The 16,604-nt window shown below is 36.5% G+C and overlaps 1 protein-coding gene across 1 annotated transcript; it reads left to right on the forward strand.

Moving 5' to 3' along the window:
* Positions 1 to 11,949: 11,949 nt before the first annotated feature.
* LOC137247092 (trypsin alpha-4-like) lies at positions 11,950 to 13,148 on the forward strand. Its single transcript, XM_067778158.1, has 2 exons — positions 11,950 to 12,643; positions 12,719 to 13,148. The coding sequence occupies exons 1-2, from the start codon at positions 11,959 to 11,961 to the stop codon at positions 12,730 to 12,732; spliced, it is 699 nt and encodes a 232-aa protein (XP_067634259.1). The 5' UTR covers positions 11,950 to 11,958; the 3' UTR covers positions 12,733 to 13,148.
* The last annotated feature ends 3,456 nt before the right edge of the window (positions 13,149 to 16,604 follow it).

Below are 16,604 nucleotides of genomic sequence, written 5' to 3' on the forward strand. Positions count from 1 at the left end.
CTCCAATTGGCGTCAGTTAATCGCTTAGGCGATTAGGCGCCAATTAAGGATGGCTACTTAAACTATTAACTGCAAGCAGGCTCAGTGCCTCGGGTCAGCTTGAGCGCCTACCATACGGCCGTAGTAGTATAGCGTCATCAATTACAGGACGAACAGACTACCTGATTCCCTATCTGCGCTTCGAGGGAGATCTTAAAGCCACAATAGACGTGGATGGTTAGCGCAAGGGTGCTTAAATGGCGGACTAGGCGATACATGTGTACACATATGGTTACAAAGTAGTGGAAGGAGTAGGGTCTGCGGTATACTGTGCTGATCCGGAAATAAACAGATCCTACAAGCTGCCAGCCGTAACCAAAGCAGTAGAAACACTAGAAGAGAATAGCTTAAACTGCAACCGTGTTAACTTCATATTGACAGCCAATCAGCAATTACGGCAATAGTCTCGCATAGCACAGCATCTACAAGTGTGTTAGAGTGTAAGCAGTCGCGGAAAGAATCGGGACAGAGAGAAGCATACATCTATATTGGGTCCCAGGGCATATGAGAATATATGGGAATTAAAAAGAAGATGAACTAGCTTAAAAGAGCGCATCGCTTGAAGCTTGCTCCGTAGACTTGCCAATTAGATTGAAAGGCGTGGGTTCAAGCGCGGGGCTGTAAAGTGTCGAAGATTATGTGTACGTCTTACAACCTTAGACTAACACAGTTGCTTCTATCATTAAAAAGAGAGGACTGTAGACTCATGACGGGTATTCTGACTGGACACTGCCTTCTGGCGTCACATGCCTTTAAATTAGGCTTGGTCAGTAATAGCAGATGTAGGAAGTGCGGGTTGGAGGAGGAAACGATCGAGCACGTTCTGTGCTCGTGCCCTGCACTTGCCAGGCTAAGAATCCAGCTATTAGGAGTGATACAGCTGTCAGATCTAGAAGCAGCAAGTGGCTTAAGTCCTAGAAAGCTTCTAGTATTTGCCAAGAGGACGGAGTTATTTTATAACGTAGGTCCTGGTTTTTGATATGGTTTTTCAGTTCGGTCGTTAAAACAAACCTTTGGTAATACTACGGACTTATTCAGTCTATGTGAGGTCCTCATGGACCGGCCAGTTCAACCTTACCTAAACTATCTTACATTAGGATTAAACTCAGCTTCTTTACTCAACTTCGCGCTGAAGTCGATAATTTCTTGCCTTGTCTGTTTTATGAAATTGCGGTAGAACAATTATGTCAGTGATTGCGGGTGGTTTGTTTTGAAATATTGCGTGTTTATCTTATTACACGCCCAAAACGATAGGATCGCCCATGACTTTGCCAAATGTCCAAGTTTATTTTCATGATGTTCTGCAATCGGCTTTTGCTTATGTATGTGAAACAACAGACCTATTCGTAAACCCAATGCACATCTATTTGAAGAAGGATTTATACGTAACAATTCTTGATATTTTCCATATGTTGGCCCAAAACTTTTGCCTATTTGTCTTCATTTCATTGTTTACTGCAGTTTGCTTTAGTACTCGCATTCGTCCTTATTGAGCTTGTTGTCCATTTCTTTATATACGCTCATACAAAAGCCATTTACTTTATGCAGTTCCAAACAGGGCCGGATTAACAAGTAGGCAGAATAGGCAGTTGCCTGGGCCCCCGATTTTAGGGGGCCCCCGAAAAATGAGACGGACTTCTAAAATTTTCTTACAAACATAAAAATCTAGAGAGTGAAATAATAATATAATCAGAACTGAAAATAATTGTTACTCAAATAAATAAAACTCAATTTACCACATTCAAAAGGCGACGACCGACAAACTAGACAAGATTCCTAAAAAGGACATTTCCGACTCATTTGACAAATTGTATTAGCGTGCAAATAAGTGTATCGAAGTAAAAGGAGAGTATATTCAATAATAAAAAAGAATTATCTCAAATGATGTATATTGGAACGATTTTCCGTCATCCCTTGTCAAATTTGGTTTTGAGACAAACCGGTGTCGGCGTTGTGCCATCATCAGTGTCGATTTTCGTTCTGATCTGTTGTTTTCGTTTGTCCTGTATTTATAGGTCATTTTATGCTAGATACGTGGATGACATAATATGCGTTTTAACTACTAATAACGAAGAGCTTGTACTGGAGTACCTCAACAAGCAGCACGGAAATATAAAATTTACAATGGAAACCGAAAAAGACGGAGGAATCAACTATCTAGACCTCACGATAAATATTGATAAAGAAGCCAAAAGATTTAACTATGACATATATAGAAAGTCAACGGCCACAGACACAATAATACACAATACCTCAAATCACCCTCAACAGCATAAAAATGCAGCATTAAGGCACTTGATACATAGATTTGAAAGAACACCTCTTACACAAGAGGTATATAAGAGAGAACTTCAGGTCATATATAATATCACTGCAAACAACGGATATAAAAAAGCACTAGTAGATAAGCTCAGAAGGACAAATTGAGAACCAAAAAGAAATAATGAAAAGGAAAATAATAGCTGGACGACTATGGCATATACTGGAAAAGCAACATATAAATTGGCAAACTTCTTTAAAAAATACAACATTAACACAGCATTCAAAACATCGAACAATCTAGGGCGAAAACTAAGAACTAACGTTAACTCAGAAGATCCGTTTAGCAGCCACGGCGTATACAAGCTTACCTGCGGATGCCAGCATAGTTACATAGGACAAACAGGAAGGCAAATAAGAACGAAGTTCAGAGAACATATTAGAGATTACAACAAAAAAATACCGAATCCAAATATTACACCCGAGTATAACTTCGCGAATCACATGGTCGAGAATGAATGTTCCCCAGCAAACATCAATAAAACAGTTAAGGTTCTTCGCATACAAGAAAAGGGCCGACGTCTCAACGTACTCGAAAACATGGAAATATACAAACAGAAAACATTCGACGGTAGAATAATAAACGAACAGATAAACACAATTTCTGACACAATATTCGAGCCTTTAAAACTTGTTTACAGGAAACAACTTAATCACACAGGTACAACAGATAAACACACAACAACAAATAAACACAAAACAATTAACACACCAAAACAAAAAACCGACAAAGAAGGTCAAACGAGTAAAATCACAGATTTCTACCTACCCCAGTCAACCACACAAATCGATTAGTAAACCACCCTCGGTTCTGAATGAACACACAGCACATACACATAACTAAATATACACAAGCATCAATTTGACAATACCTGCTCATTATACCTACGAACTATAAATACAGGACAAACGACAACAACAGATCAGAACGAAAATCGACACTGATGATGGCACAACGCCGAAACCGGTTTGTCTCAAAACCAAATTTGACAAGGGATGACGGAAAATCGTTCCAATATACATCATTTATCCACCCTGTCGGAAAATCAACCAAACAAGATAAGTCAATTATCTCAAAATATACACTGGTTGTTTTTATTTTGAAAAATTTCGGTTGTTTTTGGAACAGAGGGTGTAGAAGCCTTCAACTATGTTTTGGCTGCTATGCGTTCAGTGAGTAAGTCATTGCAAAGTGAAAAAGCAGATTTGCAAACTTGTGCTTTTTTGTACGGATCATTAGAAAAGAATTTAGTTTCATTCCTTGAAAAGTTCAACGATTTCCAGGAAAAAACAACACAATTATTACCTGGTGTAGGTTATACAGAAATCGTAAAACGTAATCGGCGTTGAAAAAAAAAACAACCTAATGACGGAAATGCTCCAGAAGTAGAAGTTTCGCCTAGCGATGATTTTATGACAAAAGGTTTCCTCGAAATCATCGAACAATCTTCACAGTGAAAGTATATGGAAGTTTCAGAGAGATTTGCATTTCTCATCAACTTTTCTCTAAGTGATGCAGACCTCCACGAAGCTATAAATAATTTAGTTATTTTTAGTTCTAGAGATTTGGAAGGATTTTTTATTAAAATGAAACAATTCGAAAGTTACGTGAACTTAAGATACACTGATGCACAAAATACTCATAGTCATTTGTATAAGATTCTAATGGAAGATCAATTAACTGATGTATTTCCTAACACAAAAATAGCTCTTCGGATTTTTTTAACATTAATGATCACAAATTGTTCAGCCGAACGATCCTACTCGCAATTAAAAAGAATCAAAGCTGCTGAAAGAACTACAACATATTTATTGAACAAAATCGATATGGATGACATAATTGATGAATTTGACGAAAACAAATGTAGAAAACGACATGTTTAAAATGTAGATAGTAATTTTATTGATATTATTACATTGTGACAATTAAATTTTTATGAAAGATATAAGTTTGTATTTATTAGTCGAAAAAAGGAGGGAACGGACGTGAAAAAGGGCCCCTAGATTGGTAGTTGCCTAGGGCACCGTTGACGGTTAATGCGGCCCTGGTTCGAAATATTTCCGGAAAAGTCGCGTGTGCATCATTTTTATGCTTCGGATACATACAATATTTGTTAAGTTTTTGTTTTTGCTTTACTTTATGCAAGGACTTTGCACAAACTCATTGAGTGGCATTTTTTGCCTCCCTGTCCGTCTACTTTTTTCCACCTGCGAACGGCATAGTTTTCGTTGTGGCTGTTCGCTGAACTTTTCCTACGCTACACAATTTAGTTTCGTGATGGGGAGTTTCTTTATTTTTTTGTCCGCATTTCAACTAAGTAGATGGGTATGTTTACATATATATTTCTCTACACCTTTTTAAGGCTGACGTCTTTTTTGTTTATTCTTGGTTTTTTGCATTAAAACAACAAAGTGTGCAGTTTGTATGAGAATTTGGAAAAAATGTGGATAATGCAGAAAATGGCATCATTGAAATGAATGAAAAGAAAACAAAGACATGTTGGGGTTGGACTTTCTTTCTTGAGGTACGCTCGTAGAGGGCCGCCCGCCCTGGGGTGAAAAGAGAACTACGATAGGTACTGTTAAGGCGTTAAGCTAATCGCTAAACGCTTATCCTTCCCCTGATGACCAATGCGCTCTGTTATAGGAATATTTTCTCCAGCGGAGCGTCTACAACCATGCTCATAGACCTCATCCTTAAACTTACGTCGATACATGCCGTTGGTATCACAGCGATCACCATAATTATAACGGATAACTTTTATCTCGGATACTCCAAAGGCTGTCCATGATTTCGACCTATAGAGCGTAATTTTTTTTCTATCTTATTTAACTATCTTATTTAGCTGGCTCGAGGTCTGTGTTGTAATTTTTTTTCTTCAGAGGACTTAACTTTTTAATTGTCCGCTAAGTCCAAAGTAACACTTGTTGCTTCTTTACTTTAAACTTTGATCTAATCGTTATTTGGCAGGACAGAGATTGTCTCTATTTTGACTGCCGCGAACTATAATTTGGGTTAAGATCAAGTTGGCTTTGGCTTTTCGTCGATGGTCGATGGTTCGTATACGACCTCATAGCTAGAGACATATAAAACTCTCCCGGAACGCTCTTTCACTTGTATCATTAGCATATCTGAGGCAGGAGAACAGACACAGCGAAGAGAGCTATCAGATGAAAGTGGTAATAGTATCGTTGTTGCTCTATTGAGCTGTGATAGTAACGCTGTAACTGCCCAAGATTTTGCCAATAGATTTGTCTATGTCGCAAGAGCTTTACAGACGCCATGCAATGAAAATTGTGAGATGTTCATTAGCTTCATATCTGATAGATAATCGAACAGATAAATGTAAAAAATTTCATAAATGTAATAAACATTGCACCAGGGAAAAATAGAGCAGCTAAAATAACAACTCAAATTACAACAACACAAATTGCAATGACCAATCCAAGCACCGATGCAGCATCATCCAACGAACTATAGACGAATTCCAATGTAAATTGAGAGGCAACTTAAACAACAACAATGAGAGGAACAATAATAACATTCAAAGTCTTCAAATCATGGTAAATACAAAGACCTAACAACAACAAATATAACAAAAATTCGAAATGCAGGCAGTGGCAAAGTGACTAAGCAGCATTTTTTTGCAACCGAGGTGCGAAAATTTCCTTATATAAAATTGACTGCTGATATTACACTCTATCTGAAGATAAATTCAAAATATTTTTACGGGAGAAAGGGTGTGTATAGATAAAAATTCTGAGAGAAGGCGTTCGTCAACCGAATTCCGAGATAGTGTTTTTTTTTTTTTTCAACAAATCCTGGGATAGGCGTTTTTGAAAGAAGCTCTGAGATAAAACATTTTTGAATACAATTCTGAATAATGGCCAAAATACATTGATATTCAGCTCAGCCGTCGAAATAAAAAAGTTCCAAAAGACCGTCCCTAAATTAAAGATTATGTTAAGACGTCATCGAAAACAATTTTCGTGAACAACTTTTTTGATTTTCAAATTTTTCTTTGCACAATTAGCATTGGATCGACAGTTGTTAATTTGATATTCTATGTTGAGAACGTATACGACAGGTTTGATGTTGAGTACTTGCAATGAAGTTGATGTTGAGTAGGTACTTGCGGCCGCCGTCGTGTGATGGTAGCCTACCACACCGACGATGTTGGGTTCACGCCCCGGGCAAGCAGCATCAAAATTTTTTAAAACAATTTTTTTCAATTAGAAGCAAGATTTCTAAGCGGGGTCGCCCCTCGCCAGTGTTTGGCAAGCACTCCGACTGAATTTCTGTCATGAAAAGCTTCTCAGTGAAAACTCGTATGACTTGCAGATGCCGTGCGGAGTCGACATAAAACAAGTAGGTCACGTCCCGCCAATTTGCAATGACGTAGCAATATATGCGAATATGTTGTTGGTCTATTGTGTAAATGTACTGCACCAGTTTGCAAATGCAATGATGCTAAACCGTTTGCACAAATTCCTGACCTAAATGTTTGCTCGTTTCTAACCTTTGTTCTTTTTTTTCATTGCTCAAAAATTGTATTAGTATTGCCAAGCTTCACGCTCCAGTCCATGATGTGTGATTTTAGAATTCTATGGAGTCTTTATTTACGACTCGCTTACAAAAGTAGTGTGACGAATACTACCAACACTAAGCCGATACTGAGCAGTGACTTGTATGCACATAACCAAATTAATCATTATGTCTACACATATGTCCGTACAAGCAGCGGAGAGCAACGCACAAACACATGCATATATCTGAGATACTCCCAAAAGTAGGCAATAATTTGTGCAAGTATCACTCACATATACACGCGCATATGAGAAGCTATACACGTGCATCTGTAGTTATAATTTTATAGCTAGTAACTAAGTAAATTCTCGAAACGCCTAGAAGTATGGAACGAGGAAATCGAAGAGAATAAAAGAGGGCAATCTGAGCAATCAGCAATTCAGTTTGATTTAAGCACGCTATCTGTTGAGTACTTCTTCACTTCTTATTGTGAAGTTGTTATTGTGAAGTACTTTAATAAAGGCCCTTTTGCATTATTGAATAGTGGAGTTATTTGTTCAACAGTTTAGTGATTCGAACGTTAGTAGAAGGTTGCAAATAAGCGGAATTACCCAAAATTCGTTACAGTAGTATTCTTCATACTAGTCAATAAAGGATCCACTTCCATAGAGGTGCAGGTTTTATAATTATTAGATTTTGTACAGAAATAGTTCCAAACAAGTGAAGGTTGTTTAACGTTCTCTGAATATTCGGTATTTACCAAAACTTTGAACTCTAGGTGGTCCAAGTTTCACCATTGTCGAACTCGTTAAATTCCATACAGGAAATTGTAGCTGTCAACAAGGACTTTTGCTGAATTGTTTGGGGTTTCATTGACGGGTTTAGTGTGTAACTGTTGAAGGGGTAAAACGATGCAATATTCATGCACCCGCATAAAAAAATAAATGAAGGTGCTCAAGCAGTAAGCAAATTATTTGATACGTGTATGTACACAGCAACAACTACAGACAAAGTAATTGTCTGCAAAAAGCCTTACAACTTTCATGTAAAAACAAGTAAGGAAGGGACTGTGTTCGGCCGTGCCGAACACTTCATACCTTTCATGAATGGGGCTGAACAATAATCTTATCCCATTCGTAATATCCAAATATGTAATAGGCTGTATGAGATATGAAATATATAGTGAACAGGCGTACATACCTAAGCGATTATTTAGATAAATATAAAATATATAATATTAAGTAAACTAGTTTGCAGACAAACAGACTGACAGACATGGCTAAATCAACTCATTTCTTAATTTTGACCATTTCGGTATACTTATTGGTGGGTCTATCTCTTCGCCTTTATGAACTTACAATTTTGAGATTCGTGACAAAGTTAATATACCATTTTATTTTAATGAAATGTATAAAACTAAAAAATAAACAAGTAGAGGTGTCTAAGTTCGGGTGTAACCGAACATTATATACTCAGCGTGAGCTTCAATTGTACATTTCGTTTCAGATAAATTACTTTTCTACATAACACGTGGCATCGGCCGTTTAAGAGAAAAATGTCTACCCATTTCCTCTTACAGTAAAACTTGATAAGTGAAATATCATTGATCATATCATAATGCAATGTTACAGTTTTTCCAAAGTTAGAAATTTTCGATATAGGAAAAGTGGGCGTGGTTCCAGTTCGATTTCGCGCATTTTCAATACTAATTCACTCCAGGTAGAGCTAAGCTAGAGTACAAAATTTTGTTGAGATATCTTAATATTTACTTAAGTTCTCGTGTTCATTATGGTTAGACGTACAGACATGGCCCAATCACAGCCTTTTTCGTTGCTGATAATCTGATAAATCTTTCTTAATCTATCTCCTTTCTGTGATTACCTACAACCGTTATCTAATCAAAGTTACTATAATCTTGTGTACAAATAAACGCTGTGTATGAAAATTGTCTAGACCCCGACCTCAATATAATTCATCTAGCTATACTTAGAGTTCCCACACTCTCTTGCAAAAACATCCAAAAATTTAAATTTATTCTAAGAAGATTATGAGTAGTCGGTAGTGAAGATGTTTTATTTGAAGCAATGTAAACTCAATTTCTATATTCCTATAGAAGCCGCCTAACTTCAGTTTTACGAATAAATGTAATATGAACAGACATTTGGGATTCAAGGGGTTGATAAGCGCAATACAAAACTTTATAGCTTGAAAGTTTCTGCAACCAAATTATCAACCTCACCTACGCGAGGGAAATCCTGTTACAAATATGAGTGTATCATACACATATTTAGGAGGCGAAGCTTTGGCGACTCCAAGTTCCTCATGAAATTAGGGGGTTGGTAGGGCGTTATGGCCTAGGAGGTTTAATGTGGTTCCCGAGATGGTCGGGCTTGTACCTTAATGGTGCTTTCTTACCGGAACGTACCGGATCCGTATTCGGCAAAGGACCATCAACATCGATAACCAATCCCAGTAGCCTTCTGGGAGTGGATTTATCGTTAATACAACAACAACAACAACAACATGAACAGACATTTAAATTCATAACAAACTAAGGCCTCATTAAAGCCTAGAACCAGATTTTGATTACGTCAGCCTACTTAAGTTCGAGAAGAGTTATTGTTCAAAATTTATTGCACTGTTCCCAACTCTGCTTTTGTGGTAGTATACGATAGAACATATTAGCAGAGTGGAAACAAATAAAACTAATTACATATTTTAAAAATATAAAGCTCCTATAACAAGAAATTTCTAAAAAAATGTTGTTTTTAGAAGTTTTGTCGTTCTTGTTAATTAGGCGTTTAGAATTTTAGCACACGCTTTCCCCCGAAAATTTAAGCTTAAATGGGCCGCTAGTTGTATAACTCTAACTGGAATTGAGAAGTATTTTTATTGTGTCTACTTCCTTAAGTCTGAGGGAAACGTAATTGCAGTGGCGGATCCAGGGGAGGGGCCGATGCCCTCCCCCACCCCCCATCTGATCTGAAAATTATAAAATTTTGTTTTAATTACTTATAAAATTTTAAAAATTTTTAGCTTTTATGTATGTATAATCTATAATATCGTCCTAATCGCCCCCCCCCCCCCCCTCCCAAGATCTACAATTTATAATACTTCGGTTGAAATATTTTATGAAATGAATAGTTTAGCTATTAGTCTAAGAGCCCGTGACTGCCAGACCTTCGTCATTTGTCTGGCTAATCACAACCACTATGGAAAGTGTCTAGCAATGAGGCTAGTGGCTTCTTGTATTGTGACGAAGACCATATATGAAAATCAATCTTTATAAAATGACAAAAGAAAGGTATATTTTTCTGCAAAATTTTTGCACGATATCTGTTAAAGCCACTATGACTCAAGTTTTATAATAGACCAACGATCCTGCTTCAGTTGGAAGTATGTACTGGCGAAATTTCAACTTTTATAAATGACGAAGGTCTGGCAGTCACAGGCTCTTCATCTATATATATGGGGTATTCCATCCCATTTCGACCAATTTTGAACCCGACCGCTTTAGAATTGGCTGAAAGTTTTTCTTCTTTTTCTAGCTTACGAAAGACGTTTTTCAGAATTTTTTCATCCAACTAAAAAAAGTTATGAATTTTTAAAAAAACACCGTTTTTGTTTTCAAAATGCTATAACTTTTTCAAAAATTCACCGTTTGGGATCTGTTTTCTTTTTTAATTTGTTTTTAAATGCGTTTGTGTGACATCAGTATCAAATGGAAGGTATTAAAGAGTATTTTAAAAGGGAGTGGGCCATAGTTCTATAGGTGGACTCCATTTCGGGATGCCTTTTCGAGATATCGCCATAAAAATGGACCAGGGGTGAGTCTAGAATGCGTTTGTACGATATGGGTATCAAATGAAAGGGGTTAAAGGGTATTTTAAAAGGGAGTGGGCCTTAGTTCTATAGGTGGACGTCTTTTAGAAATATCGCCATAAAGGTGGACCAGGGGTGACTCTAGAATGTATTTGTACGATATGGGTATCAAGGGAAAGGTGTTAATGATTATTTAAAAGGAAGTGAGGCCGTAGTTCGATAGGTGGACGCCTTTTCGAGATATCGCCATAAAGGTGGATACTTTTTCATTTTCTTCTACTTAATATGGTAAGTGTCACACCCATTTTACAAAGTTTTTTCTAAAGTTATATTTTGCGTCAATAAACTAATCCAATTACCATGTTTCATCTCTTTTTTCATATTTGGTACAGAATTATGGCATTTTGTTCATTTTTCGTAATATTCGATATAGAAAAAGTGGGCGTGGTCATAGTCGGATTCCGGCCATTTTTTATACCAATATAAAGTGAGTTCAGATAAGTACGTGAACTAAGTTTAGTAAAAATATATGGATTTTTGCTCAAGTTATCGTGTTAACGGCCGAGCGAAAGGACAGACGGTCGACTTTGTATAAAAACTGGGCGTGGCTTCCCCCGATTTCGCCCATTTTCACAGAAAATAGTTATTGTCATAGAATCTATGCACCTACCAAATTTCAGGAGAAAAATTCAAAAAATTCTTACTGAAAGCTAAAAATTTGCATGAAAATTCGCGGAATTTTCCCGAATTTTCTAAAAAGTCTTAAGTGTATATTTGGATTGTTGGTGTTATATAATTATACATAGTTTTATAAAAATATCGAAAAGAATGAAGGTCGAAGTAAAACTTAGTAAAAACTGGAAAAATCTGAGTGATGATGACTTTTGTAGATGAGTGTAGATATGTATGTGTGTTTGTATGAAACATTTTAAGGTCACTTTATCTTACTTAAAAAGTTGACTTAAATCGCGCCCCCTCCCAAATCGGGCTGGATCCGCCCCTGCGTAATTGCTTATATTATTTGGAAAAAAGTAAACTAATTAAGTGTACGCTTTGTACACATAAAAATATAAAGCTCCTATAACAAGACATTTCTAAGAAAATGTTGTTTTTAAAGGTTTTGTTTCTGAGGGAAAAGTTATTGCGTATTTTTTATTCACACGATTCAATTATGTATAAATAGCGGCCACAAAATTTAACTTGCTTCACTTTATACTTAAAAATCGGTGAAAATAGTCTTCTAAACTAAAATGTATTCACACAATCATTACGCGTTAGTGTTTGTCGTTGTTAGTTGCCTTTTCTTGACTTATACGAATTCGAAATTTCGAATTATAAATGGCGTTGATTGGCATATAGCGAGGAGCCCATATATAGTATCAGTAAATTATTCCAGCGCCGCTCATTGCGTTGGTTCATTAATCACTTCGCAGAGGGTGGTTACAGCTGCACATTGTGTGCATCATTTAGATGTGAATCTCTTCACTATTATAGCCGGTGTCACCGATTTTCGTGATTCAAGTGTATCTGGGCAAAGTCTGCTTATGGAGGATGCATTTTATCCATGTGATTTTTCTCCGGGAACAGGAGATATGGATATAGCTGTGATAAAAACGGTTGGTTACTTTATCCTGAGTGGTGGAGTAGACTTAATACAATTGTGCCCTTGTCCATTAAACCCGGACACAGAAGTGCGAGTTAGTGGATGGGGTTGGACAACTGCAAGGAATGGCAATTCTTCGCCTAGACTCCAATCTACTATCCTGAAAATAATATCAATGGATGAATGTAACAATCGTCATTCGCTGCATGGTACAACTTTAACAGATGCAATGTTTTGTGCTGCAAGTCCTGGAAGTGATACGTCCAAAGGAGATTCTGGGTCACCGGGTGTTGTGAATGAACGACTTTGTGGGGTGGCATCACGAAATCTGGGTATTGGAGACGACCGTTATCCGACTATATTTACAAAAATAAGTAATATACATGTTCAAATATTTTTATATACAGCGGTGGCAGCCTAGATCAAAACAGCGACCAACTCAAAAAATCGCAATGTTCAGAAACGCGAAAAACTGTCTGCTTCCGCCATATGCGCCAATGCAATTTTTATTCTTTACAAAGCCTTTTCTCGCTGATTAGTGGAGATATTTATAAATCGAGTATACAGTTCGGTAGCTCTTGAATTGAGAAGCCCGGTGGTACGTATAACTTTCAGATTTTTGAGTTAGCTCCCTTTTCATCGAGGTGTACGTTATACTAATTGCAGGGTAATAGTTTAAATGAACTGCTGAGTGGAAAATCACCCTAACTGGACTAAACGCCGCATTTCATAAACGCCCCAGCTCACGTCAAAACAAAGCCTTTTCGTAACGGCAGCTCGGATATGGTGATATTTCTATCAGCAGTCGAAATGGCAATATTTCTTTTTGTGTTATCTACAAATAAATGTTCATAATTGCGATTTAACAAAATTTTTGGTTGTATGCAATTAAAGTGTGACGCATGCAAATGTCTTAGGTTGTGGGATCAAACTTTAATCATAGGTTCATAGCGGTCGTAGTATATCGGCGAACTCGGTTGCCAAAAGTGTTGCAATGTTTCAAAGCTTATTTGGCAACTAAGAAAACGATGATGTTAACAGTAATTTCATATAGCTGCAAGCCAAGATACCAACTCTAACTCATGATGTCCATTTAAAAGATAACTTGGGCAACAAGTAAAGAAGGCTAAGACTTTTCCATTTTCTTCTACTTAATATGGTAGGTGTCACATCCATTTTACAAAGTTATATTTTGCGTCAATAAACCAATCCAATTACCATGTTTCATCCCTTTTTTCGTATTTAGTATAGAATTATGGCATTTTTTTGGTTTTTCGTAATTTTAGATATCAAAAAAGTGGGCGTGGCCATATTCAGATTTCGGCCATTTTTTATAGCACGATAAAGTGAGTTGAGATAAGTACGTGAACTGAGTTTAGTAAAGATATATCGATTTTTGCTCAAGTTATCGTGTTAACGGCCGAGCGGAAGGACAGACGGTCGACTGTGTATAAAAACTGGGCGTGGCTTCAACCGCTTTCCCCCATTTTCACAGAAAACAGTTATCGTCATCGGATCTATGCCCCTACTAAATTTAACAAGGATCGGTTAATTTTTGTTCGACTTATGTCATTAAAAGTATTCTAGACAAATTAAACGAAGAAGGGCGGAACCACGCCCATTTTGAAATTTTCTTTTATTTTTGTATTTTTTTTGCACCATATCATTACTGGAGTTGAATGTTGACATAATTTCCTTATAAACTGTAAAGAGGTTCAATTTTTTTGTTTAAAGTGGGCGTGTTCTTTATCCGATTTTCCTATTTTTATTTAGCACATATACAGTAATAGTAGTAACGTTCCTGCCAAATTTCATCATAATATCTATTCTGCGTCATAAGGTCAACCCACCTACAAAGCTTCATCGCTTTATCCGTCTTTGATAATGAATTATCACATTTTTTCGGTTTTTTGAAATTTTTGATATCGAAAAGGTGGGCGTAATTATAGTCCGATTTTGTTCATTTTAAATAGCGATCTGAGATGAGTGCCCAGGAAGCTACATACCAAATTTCATGAAGATACCTCAATATTTACTCAAGTTATCGTGTTAACGGACAGACGGACGGACGGACGGACGGACATGGCTCAATCACATTTTTTTTCGACACTGATGATTTTGATATATGGAAGTCTATATCTATCTCGATTACTTTGTACCTGTACAACCACCGTTATCCAATCAAAGTTAATATACTCTGTGTGCAAAGCACGTTGAGTATAAAAACAACTACACTGAATGTGCGGTTGTGCGCCGATTTGGGCGTGCGCCTCATGCCGATAGCAGAAAAAAAGACCGCACCTATGCGAACCGGAAGTAACTGTTACAAACATTTGAGTTAGGAAAAGAATGAGGAAAATATTTGAAAATTTTGTTTTAGGTACGAATATGGCATAAACAAAATGAAATATACATATTTTATCTTATATCGCATTTGATTCAACTCAAAAGTGTATGTTTTATACCTTTCATGAACATGAAATGGTATATTAACCTTGGTCCGATGTTTGTAACGTTGAGAAATATAGAAGATAGACTCTCCATTAAGTATACCGCATTGATCAGGGCGACGAACTGAGTTGATATAGCCATGTCCGTCTGTCCGTCCGTCCATCCGTCCGTCTATCTGTCTATTTGAAAGCTATTTGAGATATCTCAATGAAATTTGGCGCAAGGATGTATTTTGGTATTATATTATACATCTGTCGTTCAGATAAGACGATTTTGGTCATTCCTGCCGCAATTTAGAAAGTATAAACGTGAAACTCGGTGAAATATATTTTAATATATCATAGAAGATTTTCTGAAAAAATCACTTTGATCGGAGCTTTAAATAGTATATATCCCATACAACCGATCGTTAAGATAGAAAGATTTTTGGCATTTTCTCCCTTAATTTCCAATATAAAAACGTTAAACTTGGTAATATTTATTCTAATATATTGTAACGAATTTACTTGCAATTCCGTTTATTTCAAATCTTCTACTAAGGTTCGAATCACTACTAAACTATTGAATAAATAACTCCAATATTGAATAATGGAATAATGGCCTTTATTAAAGTACTTCACAATAAATAATACTGCTATTGCTCGCCAGATAGCATCTTAATCAAAACTGCTCTCGCGCCTCTATTGTTGGTGCTTTTATACTCTGTGATTTCCTCGTGGCATCTTCTGGGCGCTTCCAAAATTTACTTAGTTACCGCCATATAATTATAAATACAGATGCACGTATATAGCTTCTCATATGCGCGTGTATTTGTGAGCGACACTTCCGGAGTTACAATTGCATACTTTTGGGAGCATCTCAGCTAAGATATCTGCATGTGTTTATGCATCTCTTCTCCGCTGCGTGTACGTACATATGTGTAGACATAATGATTTATTCGTTTATGTAGATACATGATTGATTTATGGATGTGCATACAGTCACTGCTTAGCATCGGCTTAGAGATGGCAGTACCCCTTAGTGTTGCTAATATTTGTAACAATATCATAGAATATTTCCTGTAAAAAACATTTCGATCGGAGCTATATATAATATATATCCCATACAACCGATCGTTTAGGTAGAAAGGTTTTTAGCCATTTCTCCCTTAATTTCCAATATAAAAACGTTAAACTTGGTATATTTATTCTAATATATCATAGAAGATTTCCTGAAAAAATCACTTTGATCGGAGCTATATGTATATAGTATATACCTATCCCATACAACCGATCGTTCAGATAGAAAGATTTTTGGCCATTTCCCCTTAGTTTCCAATATAAAAACGCGAAACTTAGTGATATATATTCTAATATATCATAGAAGGTTTCCTGTAAAAATCATTTCGATCGGAGCTAAATATAATATATATCCCATACAACCGATCGTTCAGATAAGGGGGTTTTTTGCCATTTTTTTATTTTATATTTATCTTAAAAATCGTTTAGGTATGTACATCTGTTCACTATATATTTCTTATCTTATACATCCGATTATTTGGAGATTATGAACGGGATAAGATTATTGTTCAGCCCCATACATGAAAGGTATGAAGTCTTCGGCACAGCCGAAGACAGTCCCGTCCATACTTGTTTTTTTTTTTTTTAATTTATGACAGACTAACGAAATTAAGCTGGCATTTATAAAATACTCAAAAAGATCAAAATGGCGGACATACATACCTTAAAATCTCATTTTTATAATGGAATTCTATGAAAAAATGAAACTTTGTTTGTATTTTCCCCAAAAATAAAATCTTGTTGCAGAAGAAAACGATCGAGAACGTTCGGCAGTCGTGTCCTG

This window comes from Eurosta solidaginis, chromosome 3 (assembly GCF_040869045.1).
Source record: "Eurosta solidaginis isolate ZX-2024a chromosome 3, ASM4086904v1, whole genome shotgun sequence".
NCBI lineage: Eukaryota > Metazoa > Arthropoda > Insecta > Diptera > Tephritidae > Eurosta > Eurosta solidaginis.